Below are 25,919 nucleotides of genomic sequence, written 5' to 3'. Positions count from 1 at the left end.
AGGAGTGTTCCTGAGGTGATATTGACTTGGGCCCCAATTAGTGATTTTGCAGGCTCAAGGACTTCAACTCATGGACCTTAATATTTTCCTTATTTGCAGTAGCCCAAAGTGCCCCTTTGGTCTTCCGTTCCTGGGGGAAGAACAGCATTTGGAGTGGGGCATTGTGGGCTCCCATGGGTGGGAGGGAGGTGTGAAAATTACACTCTGTGAGTAGAAGTTCCTGCACCTGCAAAAATGCTAGTTAGGATCCAACCCATTCTATTGATTTCAGTGGGTCCTTTAACATACAGAGATGTTTACAATTTGGAATGGAATGTTCTCTTTATTTATGTACAACATTCATACCCTGCTTTTCAGCCCTCATCAGGACCACAAAGATGGCTAACACATTCAAAACAGATAATAAAAACACAACTTAAGAGCCATTAGAACCAAAATTTAGAAGAACAATCAAATGTTTGCATATTTGATAAATCGCTGTAACAACACATCAGGCAGGCAGGCTGGTCTTTTTAATTTATACCTCCTGTATTATTTTTATTTTTAAATGACTTATTGCTAAAGCCAGTTCAAGCCACCTGGAAAAGCAGCCAATCAGTTGTTCCCGTGGCAAAGTATTCACCAATCATAAATAAGTGGCACATGCTTAGAACAGAAAAGTGGTGGTGAGCATGTTTGGGCAGCGTAACACATATATTGCCAAGCGCAAGAGCACAAAAAAGCCCATGAGTTTTCTTCTTTGTGTGTAATGGATCGTCAGCTATAGTAACATGGAAAATATGGAGAAATCTTCTCATTTATAAGCTCCATTGCCACTTCTTTTTATTCAGGGCTGCAGTAGCAGTGAGAAGGCACAGATAAGTGCTGTGGTCTGGAATATACCTTTGTCTTCCCCTTCCAAGCATGTCTGAGTGCAAGCTGCTGTTTATGGTCTTTTGCCATAATGGTTCTGGTAGTGCCAAAGAAGGTTTTAAAAATCCTACTGTGTCATTTCTCATGAATCATTAGTGCTGTTCTTGTCCTGCAGGTACCATTTTTGCTTATGGACAGACTGGAACAGGAAAAACATTTACTATGGAAGGTGTCCGTGCTGTACCAGAACTCAGAGGGATCATTCCAAATTCCTTCGCTCATATATTTGGACACATTGCAAAGGCAGAAGGAGATACAAGGTAAGTCATCTCCTTGCCCTTTCCCACCACCAACCTTGTTACTTCTGGTTTGTGCTTGTGTTTAACAAGAACAAAGGATGCCCATGGAAATACCACCAGCATGGTATGGAAATAAAAGTCCTTTGTAATTTTTTTCTTCTCTCTGTTTGTTCTCCTTATTTGGTATTCATGGTTATGTCACAAACCCAAAATACTTTGGGACATTCTCTTAGGAATGGTGCTCCAACTCCCTTATGGCTGGTGGTAGCGGTGGTATTTTTAAAATATATATATAATACGACCAATCAAATGTGTGTGCTTGCTTTTGTTTCTTTGTAAGATTGATTTAGTTCTGATTATGCTCCTGTTGATTGGCATTATGAATTCAGGTTTTTGGTTCGAGTCTCTTACTTGGAAATTTACAATGAGGAAGTGCGTGACCTGCTGGGGAAAGATCAGACACAGAGGCTGGAAGTAAGAACGAAGGATTCCTCAGTCATTGCTTGCAATGTGAAATATGTTTAGAATTGCTGCCCCCATTTCAGCTCCTGAACTTTGAGATGTGTGTGGGTGTAATTTTTTTAAAGCAATGTTTATGCTTTAGCCAAATTGGGCAAAATTATGCAACTCTTCACCTTTCTAATTAAGGTTGTAAAAGTATGGTTTAGTTGATAGAGGTTACAAATCCATGCCTAGTATAGCTAGCTTCATATCTGTAACAGATATTCCTTAACCGATTTGTTTTCCTTTTTAGTCATTCATGTCGCCTGCCATTCTTGTCACTTGAAATCAACTGATGTTAAAATCTCACTGACTTTGATTATATGATTATAGTCAGTGAGATTTTAACATCATTATATAATCACTGCCGCCAGAATTTTATTTGCCCAGCATTGGAAAATGAATCTCATACCAGATAGAGAAGCAATAATCCAAAAAATTCTAACTATAGTCGAAATGGATATATTAGCTAATATAATTAAGGGAAATACGAAAGAAAAAGCAACAGAAAGATGGAAAAAGGTTTATTTATGGTTAAAAGACAACTGAGATGTAATAACTTTATTGGTATTTCTTTTGTCACAGTACATGTTTTTGTTCATAATAAGATGACAATAGTTGATTCTGGTTTATACCACTGTCTCACCCCTTTCGAATTCTACACGATGACAGAGACAAGAACATTTTGTGGATAGCCTGATATATTCAAATTAGCAAGGGATTCAGTAAAGTTTTTCTTTGTGTATTTGTATTGTATGGTAGAACTAGCTAAATAAAATTTATAAAACTGAAAAAAAAAAAAAAAATCTCACTGACTTGAATCCTGCAGTCTTTGAAATTTTTGCTTAGAGTGGATAAAAACGAAATGAGAATAAGCTGATTAGCTGGCAGTTGGCGGTGGACCTCATCAGCTTAGCTCATTCTGTGCATGCTGTTCTGCTGCTCTGCATTCAGAAGCTCTCTGCTGGAATATCTGTTGGAAGGCTTAAGCCTAAGAGAACTGGAACACTTCTCTGTCTAATTGTGTAGAATTTTGCAAAACAATGAATGGATAAGATATCCTCTGGGGCAAGTTGATTTCAACGGAGCTTACCATCTGCCCCTTTTACCTTCAGTGAAAGTGGGAGTGGATGTAGTAGTATCTAACAGAGTTCTTGCAAGTTTCTCTAATTGGGCCCCTCTGCCACATATTTACCTCTTTGGAAATAAACACCCCTCCTTTAGGGACTTCTGTTTTCGCCGTGCTGTTCCTGCATTACTGAGAGAATACATTTATCCTTGCAGAGCATCTTGTTTGGAAGTAGGTACTTCCTGCTCATTACAAAACCAGCATCTGGCAGTTAGCTGCAAGTACCTAGAGCCAGAGGAATGTGCACTGCAATGGAAGAACAGCTTTGCAGAAACAGAAGAAAGGGTTAGGATCCAAGCATTTAAAGAAATTATTGAAACCACTGCTTTTGTAAATTCAAAGGTTATAGGAAGCAGTATTTCTAAAATGCACTTCCTCAGCACAGTTGCTTGACTTTTCCCCCTCCTGGTCTTGTAGGTTAAAGAACGGCCTGATGTGGGTGTCTATATCAAAGATCTTTCAGCTTATGTTGTAAATAATGCTGATGATATGGATAGAATTATGACGCTTGGACACAAAAACCGTAAGTTTTGTGTTCCTGTGACCCTTTCTGGATTGTCATAGCATCTATTACGTATGGCCAGCTGTGACATAGCTGAAGTGGCCTAGTTATTATTTTGATCTTGGTTGTTTCTTCTGATGTACATAGCTTTGGGCCTAAAGGTTTTGCATCCTTGTCAAACAATGTATTTGACATAAAAGAAATAGCTTTAATTTAATTTGATCATTTAGTAACAGCATTTTTCCAGAGGCCTCAGAGTGATGTACAAGGGGTTATTCCATTTTGTCTTGGTAGCAACTGTGCACAGTAGGTTAGGCTGAGAAAAGGTAACTTATTCAGGGCCACCCACTGTGCATCCTGGCTCACCAGGTCTTTGAGCATGACTTTCTGTTTGCATCTAGTACTCTTATCTCCTGTGTGTGACATTGGCTCTTTTAACTGGCCTGTATGAGAAAGAAAACAAATTCAGGTGTTCACTAGCTCCATCTTCAGGAAAGTATACATGGTGAGTTTATTGAAGAGGGCCATTGATTGGCAGTCATTCAATTTTTAGCTTTTATTGTTAGATTTCCATGTGGATAATTCAGTGGACTTTTAAACCGTTTACTGTAGATCGATTTATTCTGTGGTATTTTAATGAGCAGTCTGGGCCCCTTTATTGGAGTGGGAGGTTTTATTATTCTTTTTTTCAGATAGGTTTTTAACTAACTGTGAAGTATCTAGGCTATATGCAGATTGAATTTCACTCCAGTTCACTCTGACAAATTTCTCATGTATTTGAAGCTTGTGAGTGAGTTGACGTTGAAGTGGATTCTTGATATTTGGTTCTTGATATTCGAATTCTGTACATCGGTAGTGTGTAGGATGGAAGCTAGATCTAAATCAGTCTATGGCCTTGCATTCTATGACCTTCAACGGCATCTGGATCGGGGTGGCTCGGCGGTGCTGATGCTGTTAGACCTGTCGGCAGTGTTCGACACGGTCGACCATCGGCTACTGACGTGCCGCCTCGCCGACGCGGGGGTACAGGGGTTGGCCTTACAGTGGCTTTCCTCTTTCCTAGAAGGTCGGGGACAAAGGGTCGCAATTGGGGGGGAGCTATCCCGAAGGCGCACACTCGATTGTGGTGTGCCCCAAGGGGCGGTTCTCTCCCCAATGTTATTTAACATCTACATGCGGCCTCTTGCCCAGATTGCCCGAAGGTATGGGCTGGGGTGTCACCAGTATGCTGATGACACCCAGCTCTATCTACTGATGGACGGCCAGCCGGTCTGCACCCCAGAAAATCTTGACCAGGCATTACGGGCCGTGGCTGAGTGGCTCAGACTGAGTGGGCTGAAGTTAAATCCTACGAAGACAGAGGTCCTTTGCTTGGGTTGCCGCGGCCCGGGGGGGGGGGATCCCCCTGCCAGCTTTTGACGGTGCGCCGTTGACGGCGGCGGACAGAGTCAGGAGCCTGGGGGTGCTGTTGGAGCCTTCCTTAAAGATGGAGGCTCAGATAACAGCCGCTGCCAAGTCCGCATTTTTTCATCTTAGGCGGGCAAGGCAGCTGGCCCCCTTCCTGGAGCGCGACGATCTGGCAACAGTGATCCATGCTACGGTCACCTCGAGGTTGGACTACTGCAATGCCCTCTACATGGGGCTGCCCCTGTCCCGGACTCGGAAATTGCAGCTAGTGCAGAATGCCGCGGCCCGGCTGTTACTGGGTCTCCCAAAGTGGGCACACATTCGGCCGGGTCTTCGGACTCTGCACTGGCTCCCAGTGATGTACCGAGTCCGGTACAAGGTGCTGGTTATTACCTTTAAAGCCCTATATGGCCTGGGACCTGCCTACCTGAAGGACCGTCTCTCCCCACATGTTCCCCAGAGAGCACTGAGGTCAGGAACACAAAATCTCCTCACTATCCCTGGGCCAAAAGAAGCCCGCTTGAAAGCCACCAGAGAAAGGGCTTTCTCCGTTATGGCCCCCACATGGTGGAACCAGCTGCCGAAAGAGGTGAGGGCCCTGCGGGACCTGGTTCAGTTCCGCAGGGCCTGTAAGACGACCCTCTTCCGGCTAGCCTACACCTAGCTGGGATGAAGACTTCATGTAACTGGCTAGCCATCTGTTGATACGAAATTGAAATGTTATTGGTTTTAAGGTTTTACTGTTTTATGAAATTGAAACGTACTGGTTTTTAAGGTTTTATCTGTTTAATTATTTAATTGCTTATACTTAAAATTGTTTGATTTTATGCTTGATAAACTGTTGGAAGATGCCCTGAGCCACTCGTGGGAAGGGCGGGATATAAGCCCGAATAAATAAATAAATAAATAAATTAATATATGCAAGGCTGACCCACAAACTGTGCAGTAAGAATGCCAGCAAACAATTTTGCTGCTCCACCTTAAGCAGTGTTAACCCCCTCCCTGGTTATTTCTTGTACTCTTCCAGGTACCACATTAAAGTGATAAAGGCCATATAGGATGGTAGCTTTTAGTAATAAGGAAACAGTAATTATTACATATAGCTGATCTTTAAAAGTAAGGTTTAAAGATAACAATAAATATGTTTAAAATATTGTATTTAATTATAAGCTGTGCAAAGTTTAGCATCTGCTCCAGTGAGATTTCGTTACTTCATTGTGCCAGTACATGTCACTATTAAAGGTTAAAGTTACTTTGACTTTCCTGTATGCATAGGGTCTGTTGGTGCCACTAATATGAATGAACACAGTTCCCGTTCCCATGCTATCTTTACAATCACAATTGAGTGCAGCGAGAAGGGGATTGATGGCAATATACATGTGCGCATGGGAAAATTGCATCTAGTAGATCTTGCGGTAAGTTCTGGAATATATTTCTAATGCAACTGTCCTGGCCAATGTCTTAGCATGGGAGATGAAATGCCATAACTTGCATTGAGGGGGAGCTCGATTGGCAGAGAATAAAGAACCGGTGCCTACAAACCTAGACACATCCACAAAAGCCCATCTACAAATCATAAGAGTTTAGCATCTAAGTAAACTACCTTTATTTACTGAACATATTTTTAAATCATGAATCCAGGACATAATAGTCTCCAGAACATGATAGCTTTGCATGATAGTCTCCTAAGCTTTACAAGAAGTAATTAAACTACTTGCTCATCAGTACACAGTACTGAGGAAGAAGGTATAATGTTCTGTGATAGTCTGAGGGAAAATATGATTGGTCCCTTAGAGCAGCTGAAACTTCCAGTTGTTTGTGGCAGCCACTGGTCATGAGAATAAAAAACTTGGGTAAAACTTGAGTGTGACTCCTAACATATAAGTCTCAAAAATACACTGGAGTTGTGATCTGTGTCTGTCTCTTGTAGGGATCAGAAAGGCAAGCAAAAACTGGAGCCACTGGGCAGCGACTAAAGGAAGCTACAAAAATTAACCTTTCTCTCTCTACCCTTGGAAATGTGATTTCTGCACTGGTGGATGGAAAGAGTACTCATGTGCCTTACCGTAACTCTAAACTGACCCGACTATTACAAGATTCCCTTGGGGGTAACTCCAAAACCATGATGGTAATAATGGGACTCAATAGCAATGGGGGTTGGGGGAGAGCTGAAAATAAGTGTGTCTGAAGCGCAGCTCATAACTGGTTTGTGATGGGATGATAGTCAGTATTTTAAAGAATTGCATGACATGTTTTTAATGTGTTAAATATTAGCATTGATGGGTACTTCCTTTTCTAGTGGCAGTGAGCTAGCCACATCCGGTCTAGCGTTTAGAAGACAAAGTTGCTTGCCCTAACAGTTTCTCATCATCATCTTGACCTTGCCCTCCTCCTGTACTTGTTTCTGTAAACTGAAACATGTAACTTTCTCTTGCATCTCTCAGTGTGCAAACATTGGCCCCGCAGACTACAATTATGACGAGACTATTAGCACTCTGCGATATGCCAACCGTGCCAAGAACATCAAAAACAAGGCTAGAATCAATGAAGACCCTAAAGATGCCTTGCTTCGCCAGTTTCAAAAAGAAATTGAGGAGCTTAAGAAAAAGTTGGAGGAAGGTAATTTCTGAGTCCTTGTTTGATTTTCCTGCTTTTCATTGGTCCTTTCTTTCTGCAGAGATGAACAATGAAGACTGGCAGTTGTTTTAAGTGCTCTGATATGCATTCAGAGCTCTCTATGCACAGACATTCCAGTGGCTTAAGTATTTAACTTAAAATATATATATATAGAAATTTTGTAAACAAAAAAAGACAAAAAAGAGAAAATGAAAATCAACCTGCATCATGCAACAATCAAGAATATATAAAAGATATCACACAGCAGGGGACCAGGCTGCCACCACACTTGTAAGGGTCTGCATGGGAGGGCTCAGAGCATCCAACTACCCCTGTATCTTCCTTTTAGTAAAGGCTTTTAACTGTGACCAAGGAGGAGGCAAGGGCGGCACCACTTTTTCAGCGGGTCACTTCTGCTGCAGTTTCCCCCGCCAATCAGCTAATCGGTGGGGGGGGGGCTGGCCTTTAAAGAGCTGGGGAGGTGCTTCACAGCCCCTTCCCTGACCTTACACTTGTGAAAGCAGATGCGGGAGGGGGCACCGCAGGGCAGTGGGACTGCGCAGCCCGGTTGGTAACAGGCCGCGGACCAGTACCGGTCCACGGCCCAGGGGTTGGGGATCCTTGATTTATAGTACTCAAACAATAGGTGGGTAATAAAACTTTTAGTGCAGCAGTGAAATATATAAACAGTAAAGCTTGGTGTAAACAAAAAGAAAAGCCCTAAAGTGACTTGCTAAACATTCCCTTCCTCTAATACCAAACTCACTCTCCTTGAGTGAGAGATGTGTCTCCAGCTGCCTTTTCTCCAGAAAGAACCTTTCTGCTTGCAGCTTTAGAGAGAACCATCCTTTTATGCTTTCCTCCCAGGTCCCACCCCTCTTGGGCAAGTTTTTCCTCCAAAACCTCTTTATCCAATCAGAGGGACAGAAGGGACCTTGGGAGATGTAGGCACCTGTATCTACTCCTCAGTGGTCTTATCCCTGCACTCTAAGCTACACTAGGCTTTACATCATGACAGTTGTAAAGGGTAGAAATTGAACTATGGCTATTCAATGGAACAACCTTAGCGATAACAATAGCAGGAAACAAAATTTTAAACATTAGATACAGTAAGAATCACCTAAAGCGAGGAACACATATCCAGATCCCTTTCAGTCCCCCTGGAGTGTTGGAAAGTATACTCGCTTCGCAAAAAAAGTCAAAGAGAAAATCAGAGTCTGTAACTTTTTTTTCCGTGCTAGGATGCCCCTGATTTCTAAGTAGTCAGGCAGGATTCCAAATGACTTCATGGCTGCTCTGTTGCACACTGTGTCACAAGCTGTAGAAAAAGGAATTGTGTGCAATTTTTTCCAAAGCACAGGTCTCCCAGAGTTTCTCATGCCATTTATCCAAAGAAGGTCCAGCTGGGTCTGACCAGAAGGCAGCAATCGTCAAATGGCCCGCTGCTAATAATTTGGAAATAAGGTTTCTTACCTTTGGGGGGGATTTGGATATCATTCCAGATATAAAACATGAACAGAGAGAAGGGAAGATCAATCTTAGTAATTTGGAGAATTGCCTTAGAAACAGCCAACCAAAAGAGTTGGATATTGGGGCATTTCCACCATAAGTGAATTGGAGTGCCTTTTTGCCCACAGAGCTTCCAGCGCTTAGGGCTAAGGCCTGGTTTTATTTTATGTAATCTATTGGGACAGATATATCAATTTGCAATTAATGTATAGAACTGTGTCCTAATTGAATGAATAGCAGATGTATTCAAGGGAGAACTCCAGATAGCATCCCAGTCATCTATTGTGAGTTCCCCAGGCAGTTCTTTCTCCCATATGTCAACATATGTTGGTAGTTTTGGGTACAGGGCCTCAATGAGAATTTGATATATTCTAGACAAGAGGACCTTTCACTATCCTCGAAGATAAAAGGGTCTCAAAACTTGGTTAATGGTTTAAGGGAGCCATCTTTGGTAGCATAGGAAAGCATTATTGCTCTGATTTGGAAGTACTGGAACCACAGTGCTTGCCCTTGTAGCTTTGAATTTGTTTCTTGTTTGGTAAAGATTTTCCCTTGCCCGTGCCAGTTCTTGATATGGTCAAGGCCCAATTCAGACCATAGCCGGCATTTACTTAAGTCAAAGCCTGAGGGCAGCCACACTAGAACGCAAGCCATTGGAGAAGGCTCTGGTGCTAATTTCTGTTTTAATCTGTCCCAAATAGATAGAGTGTTTTCTAAAACAGCACTTGAAGTTACCATATGAGAGCATATGAGGTGACCAGATTGTGCCGAAATATGTAACTTTTTAAACCCAATTTTTTTTATCTGCCTGCTAGATGGAACTAAAGCTAACATTGGATTGTGTCACCTCTTACTCTTCGTTTGCTTGCTAGTTACAATTGAGATGAAGAAAAGGTACATTAAATTGAAGTTGAGGTGGATAATAGTTCTCTAGATTAGGGTTACATGTATCTATCCTTGTGAACTATGTCTGGCTTTCTCCCTTGATTTCCTCAGCAGAGTCTGCCTGGGTTCTTTGCAACCCTTGGAATTGTTCAGGCAGATTTAGTGTGTGGATCTAATGCAATAAAATTATGCAAATGAATGTTTGCTGGAAGGCCTGTGTTTCTTAAACGAATCTATAATAAACCCAACCATACCACAGGGGAAGAGATCTCTGGCTCTGAGTCAAGCGGCTCTGAAGATGATGATGAAGATGATGATGGAGAGATTGGAGAGGATGGAGAAAAGAGAAAGAAACGAAGGGGTAAGACAGTTAAAAAGCAGCTGTGATTCCCCCCCCCCCCATTTTTAAACTAAATTGTCTTCAGAGTTATAGTGTTTGCTTCAGTGTATCCTGGCCGAATTATAAAAAAGACTTTCTTGGAAAGATTTGGTTTAGGTTGATTTGTTGCACTTAAAAAGAAGGGAAAAAATTCAGATCTGCTTCCACTTGGGTAGCTTGCTGGTGGTGATTAAATTGATAAAGTAATATTTTTTCTTTAATAGAGTGAGTCTCAAATGGCAGCAAGGCTGCTCAAAGTTCATGATTACATTGCTATATCCAGATGTTGCTTTTTAAAGAAATGACATGGGAATTGAGGGTGTCAGTCATGAATGCAATAATGTCCCATTAATTGGACTACATAGTAGAAACTGATATGAGTCAAGTCCTATAATGTCTGACTGTTTTTGCATTTAGATGGCTGCAGTCTTGTCTCCCTATTTCAGCTCACCTGGAACAGATGGCTGTGCATTTGAGCACATGTCCCAGTATTAGGGATGTTACTTGAAAGCAAATTCCACTGAAGTCTGTGGGACTTAATTCAGTGAATGAGTTTAGTTATTGGGTGTTAGTGCCTGTATCTTGTTTTTGTAGCTGAGCTGTTTCCAATAACTGACATTCGTACATGGTTTACAAGTGAATATTTGTTGGGCATCTCTTTTTGGAAGATAACGTTGTAGCGAGTCACCTTTCATGTATCTTCTAAAAATAACTTCCCTAAAGGAAAAAGTCAGCCGGTCCATTCATTGACTTCCACTTATTTTGTCAGATGGGGAAAATTACTTCAGCCTAAATATATATAAGCCTTAAACTCATTTAAAAGAGTGCACCCAGATTTGGCATGGTATCTGAATATTTTTTTTAAAATATCCTTTGAAAACAACTGGTTTGAAGGTATAGTTCTTTATTACGTGAATTTCAAAATAATGACATGCAGTAGGCATGAAGGAACTGTTTTCTTTTGATAGCCCCCTGCTTGTGGTGATGCCAGGAATGGGCTTTGGGGGCTCCGGTATGTACTTGTTCTTGTCTGCATCTTTTCAGCAAATAGAAGGGAATCTCAAACATGGAGAGTCTGCAGTTATTTGAGCATATTGGATATTGGACCCACTAGAGAACACCACTATAGTTCATTTGAATATCAAAGCAGAACAATTTATATTTTACCTGCATGTGTGATGAGGAGGCCATGTGTGAGGACCTCTCTTAATGTCACTGTAGAGAGGAATGATGTCTAAATAAGTCCTATACCATGTCTGTTTAAATCAGGGCTATCATAGTATAGCTGTGCACTTCTTGTTCTACCGGACTTTTTAATGGGACGTACGTCTACTGTTTAGGTTGGTGTGTTGTTGTGGTAGTCTTTTCGGTACGGTGGTAGAAATAAAAATCCTGAGAGTTGCCGTGACCTGAATTCAGAGAAGCAGCTTTTGCCTGTCTGGTTATGCTCCTGATTCAAAGCAAAGTTCCAGTTGTTGGGGGCCTGTGTTGGACTTGATGAAACGAAAGGAAGAGTGTGACTTGCGTTAGTTAACGATTTACTTTGGTTCCTCTTGTTTTTGACTGTGAACGAGAACTACTAGTTAGTGTCTGAGATGCCAACTCAGAAGACCATCGTTAAATTGGTCAGATTTTTATGAGACAGTTTATTCCATTCCCCATGTTGTTAAAAAAAAGATATATCAAGGCATTTGAAGGCAATCTCCTTCAACAAGTTACAAACCCATCATTGTATTTAATGTGAGCAGGACCACTTATTAACTAGTCAACGTGCATGCTGTTCGATTTACTCAATATAGTGATTGTACAGAAAAGCATTTTAAGGAAGGTATGAGAATGAGATATATTTCAGCCAGTCTGCTGGCTCTTTTTTGCTTCCTGTCTTTTGAAACTGATGCTTGGCTGTGTGTTTCTTCATCTTCTTTCTTCTCTCCTGGGTTTTCCATGGGGCCCACTTCTCTGTTTTCCAGGCAGTAGCAGCAGCAGTAGTTCAGACTCCACCTGCTCTGTCATAGAGAAGCCTCTGGATAAATCCTTCACTAGTGAGTGGGAGTGCTTAAGTCATCCAGTGAAGCTTTGGCCTTTCCATAACCTGTGCACTTGTTGTTTTGGTGCTGCATTTTGCTTCTTTCCTCTACATTAATTTTGTTCAGAGTGACACGTGGATTCCCCTCTCTTCCTTTTACTGAGTGAAGCATGCGTTCACCTTTGCTGTTTCAAACTTTAAAAACAAAAATATGTGTTTTAGAGGCTCACTGCTAGCTGATTTCAGGACAACAGAGGGCACATTAGTGGGCTTCTTGTATAGAAAACTAAGGAAAAGAACAATTGCTTTCCATTTTTGTGTATTATTTCTGATCAAATCTATTAGTATTATGCTTATTATTAAATGTATTTTACAGTAGGAAGTTAATCTTTTGTTAGCTGTAGATCTTGGAAAGGAGTTAGATGGAATCTGCCTAATGCAAATAATAATAAAATTCTGGCTGGAATTCTTGTGGGTAAGCAGTAAATGACTTCTGTTGCCTTTCTCAGGGCCCAGAGTCTAAGCAGGGGTTCTGGAGATGTGCACTGACATTCCTAGCCTGCATTCTAGGCATTTCTCTGCCATAGAAGTGCATGGGGGAGAGCCTTTGTGTCTGCAGGTTTCATTGGGCACATTGGAACTGCTGGATTTGCAGCATTTTATCTCTCTCAAGCACATGAATGTCACTGATTTGTAATTCTTAGAGGCATGATTAGGCATTTCCATGAATCATTTGAAACAAATGTTCTTTTTGTCATTCCATTAGGGTGGTTAGTTGGAATAGCATGTTGAGCAACGGAGTGCTCCAAGCTGGAGAGCACTTGACTGTCCTTTAAATTAAATCCGGCTTGAAATGACTGCAACATGGATTGGGCTTTCAAATTGCAACAAAAAATGTTTTTCCCCATGTGACAACTTTCTTTTTGTGCATGTTGCATGTTTCCATTGCATCCCCTGCACCCTTTGACAGCACCTGTTAAAAATTTGGTACTTCTCTGGAAGCATCTAAGTTCTTTTTTTTAAAAATGGATCTACTAGCAAACTGAAATTAACAGCTTGTGATTATCCTCTCCTATAAATGAAGAAACCCTAACCTGGGTAATATAGGCTAGCCTGATCTTGTCAGATCTCAGAAGCTAAGAAGGGTCAGCCCTGGCTAGTATTTGAGTGAGAGACCTCCAAGGAATACCGGGGTTGTGATGCGGAGGCAGGCAAAGGCAAACCACCTCTAAAAGTCTCTTGCCTTGAAAACCCTACCAGGTCTCCATAAGTCAGCTGTGACCTGATGACAAAGAAGGAAGGAAAATAAATACAAAAAATATGTTGAGTATGAGATGCCAACAATTGACCTATCAATTTAAATCAAACATCAAGCAAGCTTAATTAAATTTGTGACAAACTGACCACTGTGAACCGTTTAGCTTTATTCTAGATGTTTCTTGGATGTTTCTTAGGGCATGAGTAAAACTGGCATAACATTGTACAGGAAAGCAATGTTAGCTTGCAATGGTCTGAAGATAAGTTGAACAGTATTCTTTAGTGTGGGATGCTTACTGTTTCGAGATAGAAATGGAACAGCAATGCGGACATCTAATCTTGCATTTTGGTGTTTTAATTTGCTAGTTTTCTTTTCTCTCGTCTGTGTTCATGAAGATTTAGATTAAAAAATTTACTTTGTTTTTTTTTCCAAAAAAACAAATCAGCAATAATATTTTTTTTCTTCCTTCCTTCCTTCCCCATCCCCTTCCTCTTTGTGCGTGTGCTGCCTCTCTGCGATTTGTTTGCCTCTTAAAATGCAAGATCAAGCAGGTTGGTGTGTTTGATTTGCACTCCATCTAATACAGTATAAAGAATTTTGCCTAAGGGTTTGTTCAGAATCCCTAATTTTCCCCCTATCAAGCTGCCTCAGAACCTATATGTGTTACAAAATAAGTTGACAACCTTAACAAGATGAATCTAGTACGATCTGGAACTCAATTAACGTGGAGTAATTCTTAAAAGAAAGGTTTACTTTAAGCAGATACAGCCATGGGAGACAGAGCAAGGATATTCTAAGGGACTTCCCAGTAAAAAGGTAATGCTTGATCCCCCCTCTCCCGCCTACAGAGGTTATCATTCTGTTTTTGGCCTAGAAGCACCAGAATGTAATCGGAAGGAAAGAGCAAAATGGTGGCAAACAAAAATATCTGTTTTCCCCTTTTATCCTATCTCTAATCAGCTCTTCTTTTGGCTTTGCAAATTGCTTGATAGATTTTGTTCCTTATTTTTCTTTCAGCATTTAATGTATGCTTTCACAGAGTAGTGTATTTTTCTAGTGCTATACAACTTCTGATTTTGTTTTTGGTTCACAGTGCTGACTCATTGTTTTACAGTGCTGTGTATGTTTTGCCAGTTGCTTCAATTCCAGATAATCTTGTATGTGTCAGTAACTGGGGTATCAATCAAATTGCCCTAATTTATTTGTGTTACATTTTTTTTGTACTAACACATGTTGTTTCCATATTCCTTCAGTCTCACATATGTCTATAAACAAATTAGAATTTTGCTGAAGGGCTGACAGATAAAAAAATAATTGTGTGGGTTCCTTACGATGGGCATTGATCAAATTTATTGTTTCTAGTAAGCCACCAGAAACATATTTGGCAGAACTGCAATGTATCACAGGATTGTATGATAAGCTTTTAAATACTTATGTCTTCTGAGTTTTGGTAGTAACATTAACCCCTTTGATCCTCTTCTCCCCCTGAAAGAAAGAACCTCATTTGAGAATGCATTTTTAGAATAATGTTATATTAGATTTTGGGTTGCCAATCTCCAGGTGAGCAACCACTGACCTAGAAAAGACTACTGGGCCCCAAAATTACTATGAATGACCATTTTAACAAAAGAAGAAATAACAGTGATACCATTAGATAGAACAGGTACATAATTTAAAATACATAGCCTTCAATATCTGAGGCACAATTTCATTCACTATATAATGTATAGTTTCAACAATGTTGTCCGCAAGTGAAATTCACAGTAGGTAGTTCGTCTCCATTAATCCCATGAATGGCAATATACGACAGGACCATCGGCTTTCACTTCCTGTTTCAATAATTTCCTCGGGCACAGGATTATTAGAAAATCCAAACATCAGTGAAGTCACAAATTTACACTATTGAACATATGAAGCTGCCTTCTACTGAATCAGACCCTTGGTCCATCAAAGTCAGTATTGTCTACTCAGACTGGCAGTGGCTCTCCAGGGTCTCAAGCTGAGGTGTTTCACACCTACCGGTATTTGCCTGGACCCTTTTTTGGAGATGCCAGGGATTGAACCTGGGACCTTCTGGTTTCCAAGCAGATGCTCTACCACTGAGCCACCATCCCTCCCCTATTCCCTTGGAACCGTAAGGTCTCCACAGTTCTCTGCAGCAGGCAAAATGCTCAGTTGGCTCCATTTGAGCCTGAGGAAATTATTGAAGCAGGAATTGAAAGTTGATGGTCCTGTTGCATATTGCCATTCATGGGATTAATGGGAATGAACTATTTACTGTGAATTTCGCTGAAACTATACATTATATATTGAACGAAATTGTGAATCAGATATTGAAGGCTATGTATTTTTTTTAACTATTTACCTGTTCTATCTAATGATATTAAATTGTATTTCTTGTTTTGTTAAAATCGTCATTCATAGTAATTTTGGGTCACAGTAGCCTTTTCTAGGTCAGTGGTTGCCTTAACTTTTTGTGACCTCTCTCTTTGTATTGTAACCTCCAGGTGGAGCCTGCAGACCTCCTGCTGTTACATTTGATTTCCGAGCAATAGAAATAGACCCCTGGGAGCAAATGGCTGCTTTGGAGGGTGGACTCTACAGCATTGTACCCTGCTGAAGTCCCTCCTCAGGCTCCACCCCCAAATATATCCAGAGCTGGCAACTCTAGTTAGATTGTGTTATTAGTATATACTTTGTTTTTAGTTATTTAAACTTGCCCAAAACTTCCCTGAAAGGAAAGAAGAAGGTTTCTCCTGATAAGATGATGGAGATGCAAGCCAAGATTGAGGAGGAGAGGAAAGCCCTTGAAACAAAGCTTGACATGGAAGAGGAAGAACGAAACAAAGCCCGGGCTGAACTTGAGAAGCGAGAGAAGGACCTGCTCAAAGCACAGTGAGTGTTCCTTAAACTGGAACATGAAACCTCCAGGTGGCAGAAGTTGCTAGTGATTAATTTTTGGTAGAAGCACTAGCCAAGGCTTGTTCTAACCATTGAAGCCTGCTTAGTGATAGGTCCTTGGAATTTTCCAGTAAGTTTTGGGCACAATACTTTTGGCATGCAAACTTCGTGGCTTGTAAGTCAAGTAGTGTATGTGTGTGTTTTGAACGCTTCCTGTCTTGATGGCTCTCATATCTGGATTCTCCAAAAATACTTCAAATGCCTCCAAAACACAAGTGCACGCAATCTCGCAATAAAGAAACATCCCCTTTGCGCCCACACACAAACGACATTGGTATTCCTGCCTAGCAAATGTGGAAAGAAAAGAAAGCCATCTCCGACACAATATAGATTTTCAAGAACACATTCCAGGCATGCACTCCATGCTTATATACAACCTTTTAGGCATGTGCAGCATCCCCCATGTCACAAATGTATATTTGGATTTTTCAGACTTTAGTTTGTAATGTGAGAGATAAGAATTAACAATGGGTCTTTGCTAGCTAAGATTTTTTTTCTCTCTGCTCAGGTTTTTCTTTTCTTTTTAAAGAAGATACTGAGGACATTAAAAAAAAAACCATGAGTGGGCAGAACTTGGGGCATCTAGACTGCTCTCTTTGTTTCTTTGCTGTCAAGCTTAATGAAACGATGAGGGTTTTTTTGAGAGCAGAGGGCAAGACTGCCTTGGGTGCTTCGGCATATAGGATGAATTGTCAAAAAATAGGCCCCGGTCTGTGTAGCTAGAGTTAGCAGAGAACTATTGCATGAGCTCAAATCCTTGTATTTCCTTCCAAATTAATATCAATACAAAAATATCACTCCAGGGACATTAGGAAAGCAGTGGGTATATTGCTCTAGTTAAGTTGGAGTTTCTAGAATCCTGGTTCACAGAAAGTTCTGTTTATTTTCCACTTTCTTAATTTTCTGTCCAGACAAGAGCATCAGTCTCTCTTAGAGAAGTTGTCAGCCCTGGAGAAGAAAGTGATAGTAGGAGGTGTGGATTTGTTGGCAAAAGCAGAGGAACAGGAGAAACTTCTAGAAGAATCTAACATGGAGCTTGAGGAACGAAGGAGAAGAGCTGAGCAGCTCCGTAAGGAACTCGAGGAGAAAGAGGTGCGGTTTAAACTATCTGCAGTACTTCTAATTGCTTTATTACTTAGTGTTGTTAATTAAGCATTTGCTTTATTTGCATGATATGGTTTATGGTCTCATGTGCAGGTAAGTCTTGCTCATAGTGAGAGATGAAAGACTGTGTCTAATCTTGTAGACCATGATAATGCCTGAAAGATGAAAAAAAAATCTACTAGCATAGGCTTCTTGGTATACACTTGTACAGCAGAATACACTGTAAAAGCAGCATGTCTTATAAAAACAATCCAAAATGTCCATGCTGCAGAATGTCCTTTTGCTAGCATATCACCTAAATGCGTTGGTCTTTGCGTACCGCAGTGAGCACAAATATTTTAACGTGGCCCTTTTTAATGATTTGCAAATAGCAAGAGCGTTTGGACATAGAGGAGAAGTACACCAGCCTTCAGGAGGAAGCACAAGGGAAAACTAAGAAGCTGAAGAAAGTCTGGACTATGCTAATGGCTGCAAAGTCAGAGGTCAGTCTCAAAAGAAATTAAGCATGATTCTTCATGACAAGAACTGAGCAGTCCTCTTTCCAGGTAATGTTGTAAGCAGATGGTGGTGGAAAATGCCATCCAGTCGCAGCTGATGTATTGGGTTTTCAAGGCAAGAGGCTAAGAAGAGGTGGTTTGCCATTGCCTACCCCCCGTGTAGCAGTTCTGGCCTTCCTTGGTGGCTTCCCGCCCTGCTTAGCTTCTGAGATCTGATGAGATCAGGCTAGGTCAGGACTGCAAGCAGATGAAAATGGAGGCCTCCAACTGCTGCACGGCTCATTACGCTGTTTCCTAGTAATGTGAAAGGGGGATTGCTATATGATTGCACATGTATATGTTTACCACCAGGGATTTATTCTACGTGGCTGTACAGGGTTACATAAGTTGGCATGAATCTTGTATCTGTTTACTGGACAATGCCACAATACACTTCTTAATTATTGACTTTTTTGTATGGAACTACTGGTATCCATGGTGCTTTTGCAAGGTTGGATGAGCATTTTAAAGATAGATTCCCTTCCCTGAAGAGGTTGCAATTGAAACCTGATTCTGGTGTGGGGATCAGGAAAAAGACAGCGGGGAGGGGGGGGCATGTGCACATACAATTGCATGGACTTCCTTACTGGTTGGTGTTGAGAAACTGTTGGTGCTTTGTAGATACCATTTCATTTGTGTGTGTGTGTGAGTGATGTGGTGTCTGATTTGTTTAGGAAGCTCTGTGTTAAATTACTCTTAACCTTTTGCAGCTTGTGCAGAGTTAGAGCAGCCAGTGTCAGGTGCAGAGCTGCACAGCAGTTATCTCTTTCCAGGCCTGCTGAATCGCTTTCTGAAAGTAGCAGTAGAAAATAACCCCGCTGGCCACTGATGGAGAGTTCGACAGACACAAGTCTGCAGGACAAATTCTGAACATAGCATTAACATTCTGTACGTAAAACTGAAGGGATCATTTTGATATGTATCTTTACCACAGATTTAGCATGCAGGGAAAAAGAATCTTTATCAGCGATATTCTGAAATTCTTATCAGCAGATTCTAGCTGTAGATTGTTTGGGGCTCATTTCTGTATTTGTAGATGGCAGATCTGCAACAGGAACATCAGAGGGAAATTGAAGGCTTACTGGAGAACATTCGACAGCTCAGCAGGGAGCTTCGTCTTCAAATGCTCATCATAGACAACTTTATACCTCAAGACTATCAGGTGCAAAAATCAAGGAAGCCCATTTTCATTTCAGAAGGCTCAGTAATACTGACATGTCCTCGTCCATGAATTCCCTTAAAGAGTTTCAGCAGTGTTCAAATCCCAGAGATCCTGTGGATAGCCTGGTTATTTCTCATGCAATGTCCTGAATTCAAACAGTGCTTGAGCGATATGGAACAGGGATGGGGATGGGAAAGGTTCACCGTGTATCTCCTGTAACATAAGTACTGACCCAACCTTATCAGCAGTGGGAAGCAGAAAAGGTGGTAGGGTACAACTGGCTTGTTACAGTTGGCTTTAGCTTCTCTGTTAGAAATGGGTTTATGTGGTTATAAAAGCTACTTTTTTCATAGAAAGGATGTAAATTTAGGATTTTTTTTCTCATTGCTTTTAAGGAAATGATTGAAAACTATGTTCACTGGAATGAAGACATCGGAGAATGGCAGTTGGTACGTAAGCAAAGCTCTGATAAGGAAGCCAGGTGACATAAAGTGTCAGTACTCCCTGAAGCTTCAGCCTCCACGCTGAATAAAAATACCTGTGTATGACCTTGCCAGTGCTTCCCAACAGGTATTGCAAGATGCAATAGCAGCAGCTGCCGATTGTGAAAGTAATGCTTCTGTAAGGGCAGTGGGTTGGATGCTGTGCAGTACCAGCGAAGGCTTGGGCAGAGGCAGCTCTTTCATGCTTTCCCTTTTCCTCAGCAGCTCGTGATGAACATCAAAAAAGCAATGCCAGGTGTTAGGACTTCTGTGTGGATAAAAAACTATGTCATATGAAAAGCTGTGTAAAACAGAGACGAGGAGAAATCAGTTGGTTGAAAGCAGCCTTCCTACATCAGTGCAGCTATTAGAGGTTTCCTGTGAACCATAAGATCCAATCCATTATGTGTTTGGTTTTTTGATTATCATCATAAAATATGTGGCATTTCTGTTAGGTGAAACGTTTTTTACTATTTCAACCCAAAGTTTATTTGGAAGCCAGTCTTACAAATGTTAATGTAGCTTGCTCTCAACTACACAGCCTTAGTTTGTACTGGGCAAATTTGGAACACAGATTACCTTGCCTTGAATTGGTGAGAGGTTCCCACTCATTCTGCTTTGTGTAATGGAGGAGGGAAGAGCTATTTCTTTAGCTGCTCTCTAATGATTTTGGGCTTGCAGCTGAACATCCTAACATATCATGTCTTAATGAATTGCCGGTAACTAAAATGACTGGGAAATTGAGCAGCTACTGGGGAAGCAGTTTGTGTTTTCGTTTGCTCACTTCATATATAGCCCACATTTCTTGCAAGAGCTCTTACTGTGCTGTCCTACTCGGTTATGCCCTCCTTAACCCTATTGACTTTAATGGATGTAGCTCTGCTTCAAATAAGCAAAATCTGAGCCCAGTAGCACCTTAAAGACCAACAGTTGTCCAGGGTATAAACTTTCATGAACAAAGCTCAAAAATCTGATGAAGTGAGCATTGTCTCATGAAAGGTTTCACCCTAGAAAATGTTGTTTAAGGTGCTCTTAAGTTGTTACTAGTTTCGGATTTTGTTCTACTACAAATTTACATGGTTACTCACTATCTGGTTAGGATGGCGCTGTTGATTGCCTTATTTTCCATATTAAGGCAAGTTTGTCTTTTGAAGATTGCTTGTTGTGTCTCCTGCAGTTAGTGTTGCAACCCACAAAAGTGTGATAACGAAAAGGATTAAATTAGAAGAATCTTTTGTCGGAATCTTGAATTAGCAAAGGAAGTGTTAGAACGAGTACAGAATCAGTTCCTCACCTTAAAATAAAACCACCAAAAGGCGGGAAACTTTAATTAGAAGTTTTAAACCATTGACATCAGTCTTTCAAAAATTTATCTTTGCAGTAGTGCAATACTGAACTGACTTCTATTTTCTCTTTAAGAAATGTGTGGCATACACAGGAAATAACATGAGAAAACAGACTCCTGTGCCAGATAAAAAAGAAAAAGATGTAAGTTCCCATTTTGCAAATGTACAACTAATGTGGTCCAATTCTGTTGCAGTTGCCTTTTTATTTCATGTCTTTGGATATATTTTGGCTTGACATCTGATGTGCCACTCACAATGTCTGTGTTTGCTCTTGTGTTCCAGCCCTTTGAAGTGGACCTTTCCCATGTCTATCTAGCTTACACTGAAGAAAGCTTGAGACAGTCTCTGATGAAGCTAGAGAGACCAAGAACTTCAAAAGGAAGATCGAGGCCCAAAACTGGCAGGAGGTTAGAAGTGACATATCTGTTTACTCCCAGAGGGACCTGTTGCTTGCTTGTGCAGATTTCTGGGAAAGCTGAGCCCCATCTCCATTTTCTTCACTGTCAGCAAGAGTTCCGTTACAGTACATTACATCCCTTTTGCAGTATTGCCGAGAGAAAGTTCCTATTAGGTGGATTCTGGCATCCAAGAAATTATATATGACTCTGTTTTTAACTTGTATTCTGCTTGTGGATGTAGATGTGTAAAGAAATACAAGTAATTCCGCTCTAGATGAAACCTGCATCGACCACCATAAAAGCAGAGATGATTATGAAATAGATTAAGGTGCGGATGGAGATTACATTACAAGTGAAATAATTTTTTCCCCTCTGCATATGAACGAATCTTACATGTTTTCATCCTTGAAGACTGTGTTTTGGGGCATTGCTGACCCATACCAGACTGGATTATTCCAACTATAGATAATGACACTTTTTAAAGCTAATTTGAGTTAGCTAAAACCAGGGTTAAGATAGATAGATAGATAGATAGATAGATAGATAGATAGATAGATAGATAGATAGATAGATAGATAGATAGATAGATAGATAGATAGTCATTGTTCTCAAAAAAGAAAATGAGAGCAACGAAATGAGGTGCTCTTCCACAAACATACCAACACATCCTCACCCACAAAAGGACATATACATAGAACATTTAAATGCATCTAAAAACACATAACCATTCATAACCCTGCATTTAGCTTAACCACGGCACTTGGATAGAAGCTGCCCTTGAATCTATTTGTCTTTGCCTTCAACACTCTATATCGCCTACCTGACAGTAAAATCTCAAATAGCAAGTGGCCCGGATGTGAAGGGTCCCTTAAGATCATTTGTATCTTCCTTCTACATCCCATATCATACAGATCCACCAATGAGGGGAGAGAACATCCACAGATCTTCTGTGCTCTCATCCACAAATCTTCTGTGCTCTCTAATTTATGTTTTAATTATACGTGGCAGAAGGGTAGTCTTGGAATTTTAAAAAGAAATCAACTGCCTGTCTATTCTTACAAGTTGATGGAACATATAAAATGTGTAGTCGATAGTACCAAGGACCATTCCAAAGTATAATAATCGACTATACATTTTATATGTAAGATTTGTCTGTTTGCCACCACTACAGACACACTCTATCCTTACCTAGTGCTGGTTCGGTCTTATTTATGCAATGTACCTATCATGACTACAGCACTCAATCAGTACAACCAATAATTTTATCAGTTCAGTATATACAAGTCCTTTTTGATGACACGTGATGACTTCACATACCTTTTGAAGAGGCTTCTTTAGAGATTTCTCATGGAATCACTTGAGCTTATAGTTTTTGCTCACATTTTTTGTTCATGTTTGATTTGAAAAGTATTGCCCTCTCTCTTGTACTTATCAGTTATATGAACTTAGACTTGTGTTTTCCTCTCTCTCCAACAGAAAACGTTCTGCAAAGCCGGGAGCTGTAATTGATTCATTGCTTCAGTAGAGATGGTGGAATTGCAATAATGACCAGCGTGTAGCTTAATACTTGGCCAAAATCTACAGATTCTTATCTCTGGACATCATTGAGAAGTTTAAGGTGGTATTGACAGAGAAGTCACTATGAAGGCTTATCATTTGTGACATGGATACACCACAAAACACATCTGCCCTTACGTCCTTTGTTATCCTAACTTAATACGTTCATTCTAAGCTGTATGGTGATTGTGAGCTTGTCATTGTGGCTGATGCTACTCCAGATGTTGTGCAAGAGAAGCTGTTGGGATGTGACCTGTGTAAAAATGAAATGTGTCGGAAGAAGACATTTTGTGAGTGACTATTTAAATCACATTAGCCTTGTTGTAAGTAGACAAATGTAACCTCACATCCTAAGAGCTCTCTTTTGCTTTGTATATTGCCACTTGCATTGTTCCATTTTGCAGACTTCACTCTTTTTTTTAAAGAGTGGTAATTGTAGATTTGTGGAGTTCTCTGAATTCCCTAAAATATCCTCCACAAATACCTATATATGTAATTTCCCATTCCTTTAGCATAGACTATTCCTGTGCATAGACTTGGGCTTAGGTCTCCCAGAAGATTTCTGTTATTGGAAGGAGTTTCTCTCTATGGTTTGTGACTTTCCTGCTTCTCCTCTTGTTGCAGCCTAAAATGCTCCCTGAAATGCTGCTTTTGGGGCACTGGAAATCCCCAGGAATAGCATGAGGTGGTACCCCCCACTTACACAAAAATTCCCTGGTGGATCCAAGTCTTCATGCTGTTGCATGTGTAGGTGGCACTGGGTTGGTCCATATCCCGAGGGAAGGGAATTATTTGAATATAAATTGCAGTATGTGTTTTCCTTCAAAGGAGGCCATGCTTGATTATGGGAAGAATCTACTTAACATTGCTGCTGTATAACTTCCATTAATTTAAATATGGACCGGAAGCTCCTATTAAGGTTGAAAGGGAGCAGTATGTTGTGGCTTGGATCCATTGTTCTGGTAAAATACATTGTCAGTTCAGCAGACCTCAGGTGCTCTTTTTGCAAGAACAGGGAGGGAGATTTTTATTTCCAGCAGGCTCCTAATTCAGTGCTGAAAGACAGCAAGAGGAGCCTTGTTTGGTTGGATTTGAGGCTTTGTTCACATATTATGTAGAGGCAGAGAAAGAAGCCATGCAAGTGACTTCCGATTCCTGAGAGGAATTGGGGGGAATCTTGCTTACAGTGAGATCAGTGAGGCATCTGGGTACCATGATCAACAATCACCCTTCTTTCCCTCTGCCAATAGGCTATTACCAACTAGCTTTCTGAGACTTAGTTTGACTGGAAATTATTTTTTTTACTGTTGAAACTCCCAGATTCCTGGCATCTAAAATAAGTTTTTCCTGGCTTCCCACGAGAGCATCTGCTGTTGTGTGTGGCTGCGGCATATTACTCAGGATTTGGGTCTTGAAAACGAAATGTTATCAGGTTCCAGGAAGTGCAAAGGAGTATTTTTTAAGGGTAATGCCATTTTAGAACAAAGACTTGATTCTTTTTACACTCAAACCACCAAATAACCTACTTGACTGGGAAGACTGAGCTTGGAAATGTTCTAAACAAGCCCAGTTTTATGCTGTTTTGTCGTTTTGGTGGAGGAATGATAGCATCTCCTTAAGACATCAAGAACTTGCCTTATCTGCTGTTATCAGGACTGTTTATAAAGCAAGCAGTGGGATTGCACTAGTGAAGCGGCTTAGTGCATTGGTGCTCACTCATATTTTCTGTTTCCGCTTAAGGATGCTTCTTCGCTTATCCTTCTACCTATTTATGGACTTTTCTGCTTATCTTCCAAACCCACCCTCCTACTGAGGACCTTAAACTGCTATTTAACACATACTCTTTTTGTTACATGTACATGATGTTATGATCAAAATGCACTCTGTAGCAGATGAAGATCTGTAATGTTAACATAAGCTGACTGTGTGACTTGAACTGTAAAAGAAAAAAAGACTGGCAATGTCATATTAAATGCTCCAAACAAAAGGAGGGATGTGGTTATGACATGGAAAAAGTTGAATTAATTTGGTTGAGTCTTAGTCATTGTTGCTTTTATAAATGCAATAATTTCAGCTAGGGAATACTTGAATACATATGTGAAGCAAGTACGCGGGCGGATTAAATGTCTTTTTCAGCATAGCGGACTATAATTCAGGTTTGCTGTTGCCCTTCCTGTTGAGAGCCAGGATAAAGGTAGGAGTAACTTTGAAACTCAGCATTGGGTCTGAACACCAAAAAATGTGCTATACAAGCTTACAACTTGTATATCTTGTGGTACTTGGTCATGAAACCACTAAACATTTAATTAAATATCTATTTTTAAAGAAATTGAATCCACGTTTATATTAGTTGATGAAAACGTTAACCTCATAGAACTTAAAACTCATCTTGCTGTGACATTGCTCTGCATATTCAGTTTTCAGTAACTTCAGAAGTGTGAACAGACCTCAAAGCTGAAGTACACGTCGTCACAGCAACGTCTAGCAACATTTTCTAGCAGGTAGCCTGAAATCAGTAAGAACCTATATGGTGGGTCTGCTTCTGGATTTCATTGCAGTATTTGGAGGTAGATCACCATCCAGAACTAATGCTGCTATTTGAGACAGAATACATTCCTTATCTATCCTGCTGAGCTAGGAATACGTGAGGGCTTTCTGTTTTACTCAGTATACTTTTGTGGTTGTCCTCATCAAAGTTGAAGATCTCCATATAAAATTATCCAGCTATCTGGCTGCCCAGTGATGGCTCCACAATATGGAGAGATACACTGAGTGTGTGCTAAAATATTAATTTTATAATGGTGTTGAAGAAATGTGATACCTAACAGTTAAGCAAGGGGGAAATACTGATTGCATTCATTTTCCTTTTATTCAACTGGAATTATTAGCTTAGCTTTTTTTTTCTGATAAGCAGTGTTTGCAATATTAACTGATTTACTTTTTTTTGAAAGCATAAACTTAACAGGCAGATTTTGGAATATTTATATGGTTGTTAGTTTATTTCTACTTG

At 40.5% G+C, this 25,919-nt stretch overlaps 1 protein-coding gene across 5 annotated transcripts in view; it reads left to right on the top strand.

Annotated features, from left to right (window-relative positions):
- The window catches only part of KIF3A (kinesin family member 3A), a 34,623-nt gene extending 9,380 nt beyond the window's left edge, over positions 1-25,243 (top strand). For 2 of the 5 annotated variants that reach the window (XM_060240503.1, XM_060240504.1), the window contains 16 exons: positions 1,028-1,172; positions 1,541-1,625; positions 3,199-3,304; positions 5,966-6,105; positions 6,621-6,818; positions 7,135-7,309; positions 9,960-10,061; positions 12,050-12,121; positions 16,102-16,258; positions 17,236-17,416; positions 17,800-17,910; positions 19,001-19,126; positions 19,522-19,575; positions 21,028-21,096; positions 21,237-21,361; positions 22,829-25,243. In XM_060240503.1, coding sequence (XP_060096486.1) covers positions 1,028-1,172; positions 1,541-1,625; positions 3,199-3,304; positions 5,966-6,105; positions 6,621-6,818; positions 7,135-7,309; positions 9,960-10,061; positions 12,050-12,121; positions 16,102-16,258; positions 17,236-17,416; positions 17,800-17,910; positions 19,001-19,126; positions 19,522-19,575; positions 21,028-21,096; positions 21,237-21,361; positions 22,829-22,877 — 1,895 coding nt within the window. In that variant the 3' untranslated portion in view covers positions 22,878-25,243. Of the gene's footprint in view, positions 1-1,027; positions 1,173-1,540; positions 1,626-3,198; positions 3,305-5,965; positions 6,106-6,620; positions 6,819-7,134; positions 7,310-9,959; positions 10,062-12,049; positions 12,122-13,905; positions 13,915-16,101; positions 16,259-17,235; positions 17,417-17,799; positions 17,911-19,000; positions 19,127-19,521; positions 19,576-21,027; positions 21,097-21,236; positions 21,362-22,828 lie in introns of all 5 variants that reach the window. The other 3 variants (XM_060240506.1, XM_060240507.1, XM_060240505.1) reach the window with 2 other exon arrangements.
- Positions 25,244-25,919: the final 676 nt, after the last annotated feature.

Source organism: Heteronotia binoei, chromosome 5 (assembly GCF_032191835.1).
Source record: "Heteronotia binoei isolate CCM8104 ecotype False Entrance Well chromosome 5, APGP_CSIRO_Hbin_v1, whole genome shotgun sequence".
Classification (NCBI taxonomy): Eukaryota; Metazoa; Chordata; class Lepidosauria; order Squamata; family Gekkonidae; genus Heteronotia; species Heteronotia binoei.
Note: the sequence above shows the minus strand (reverse complement) of the source record. Positions and strands in the feature narration are given on the sequence as shown.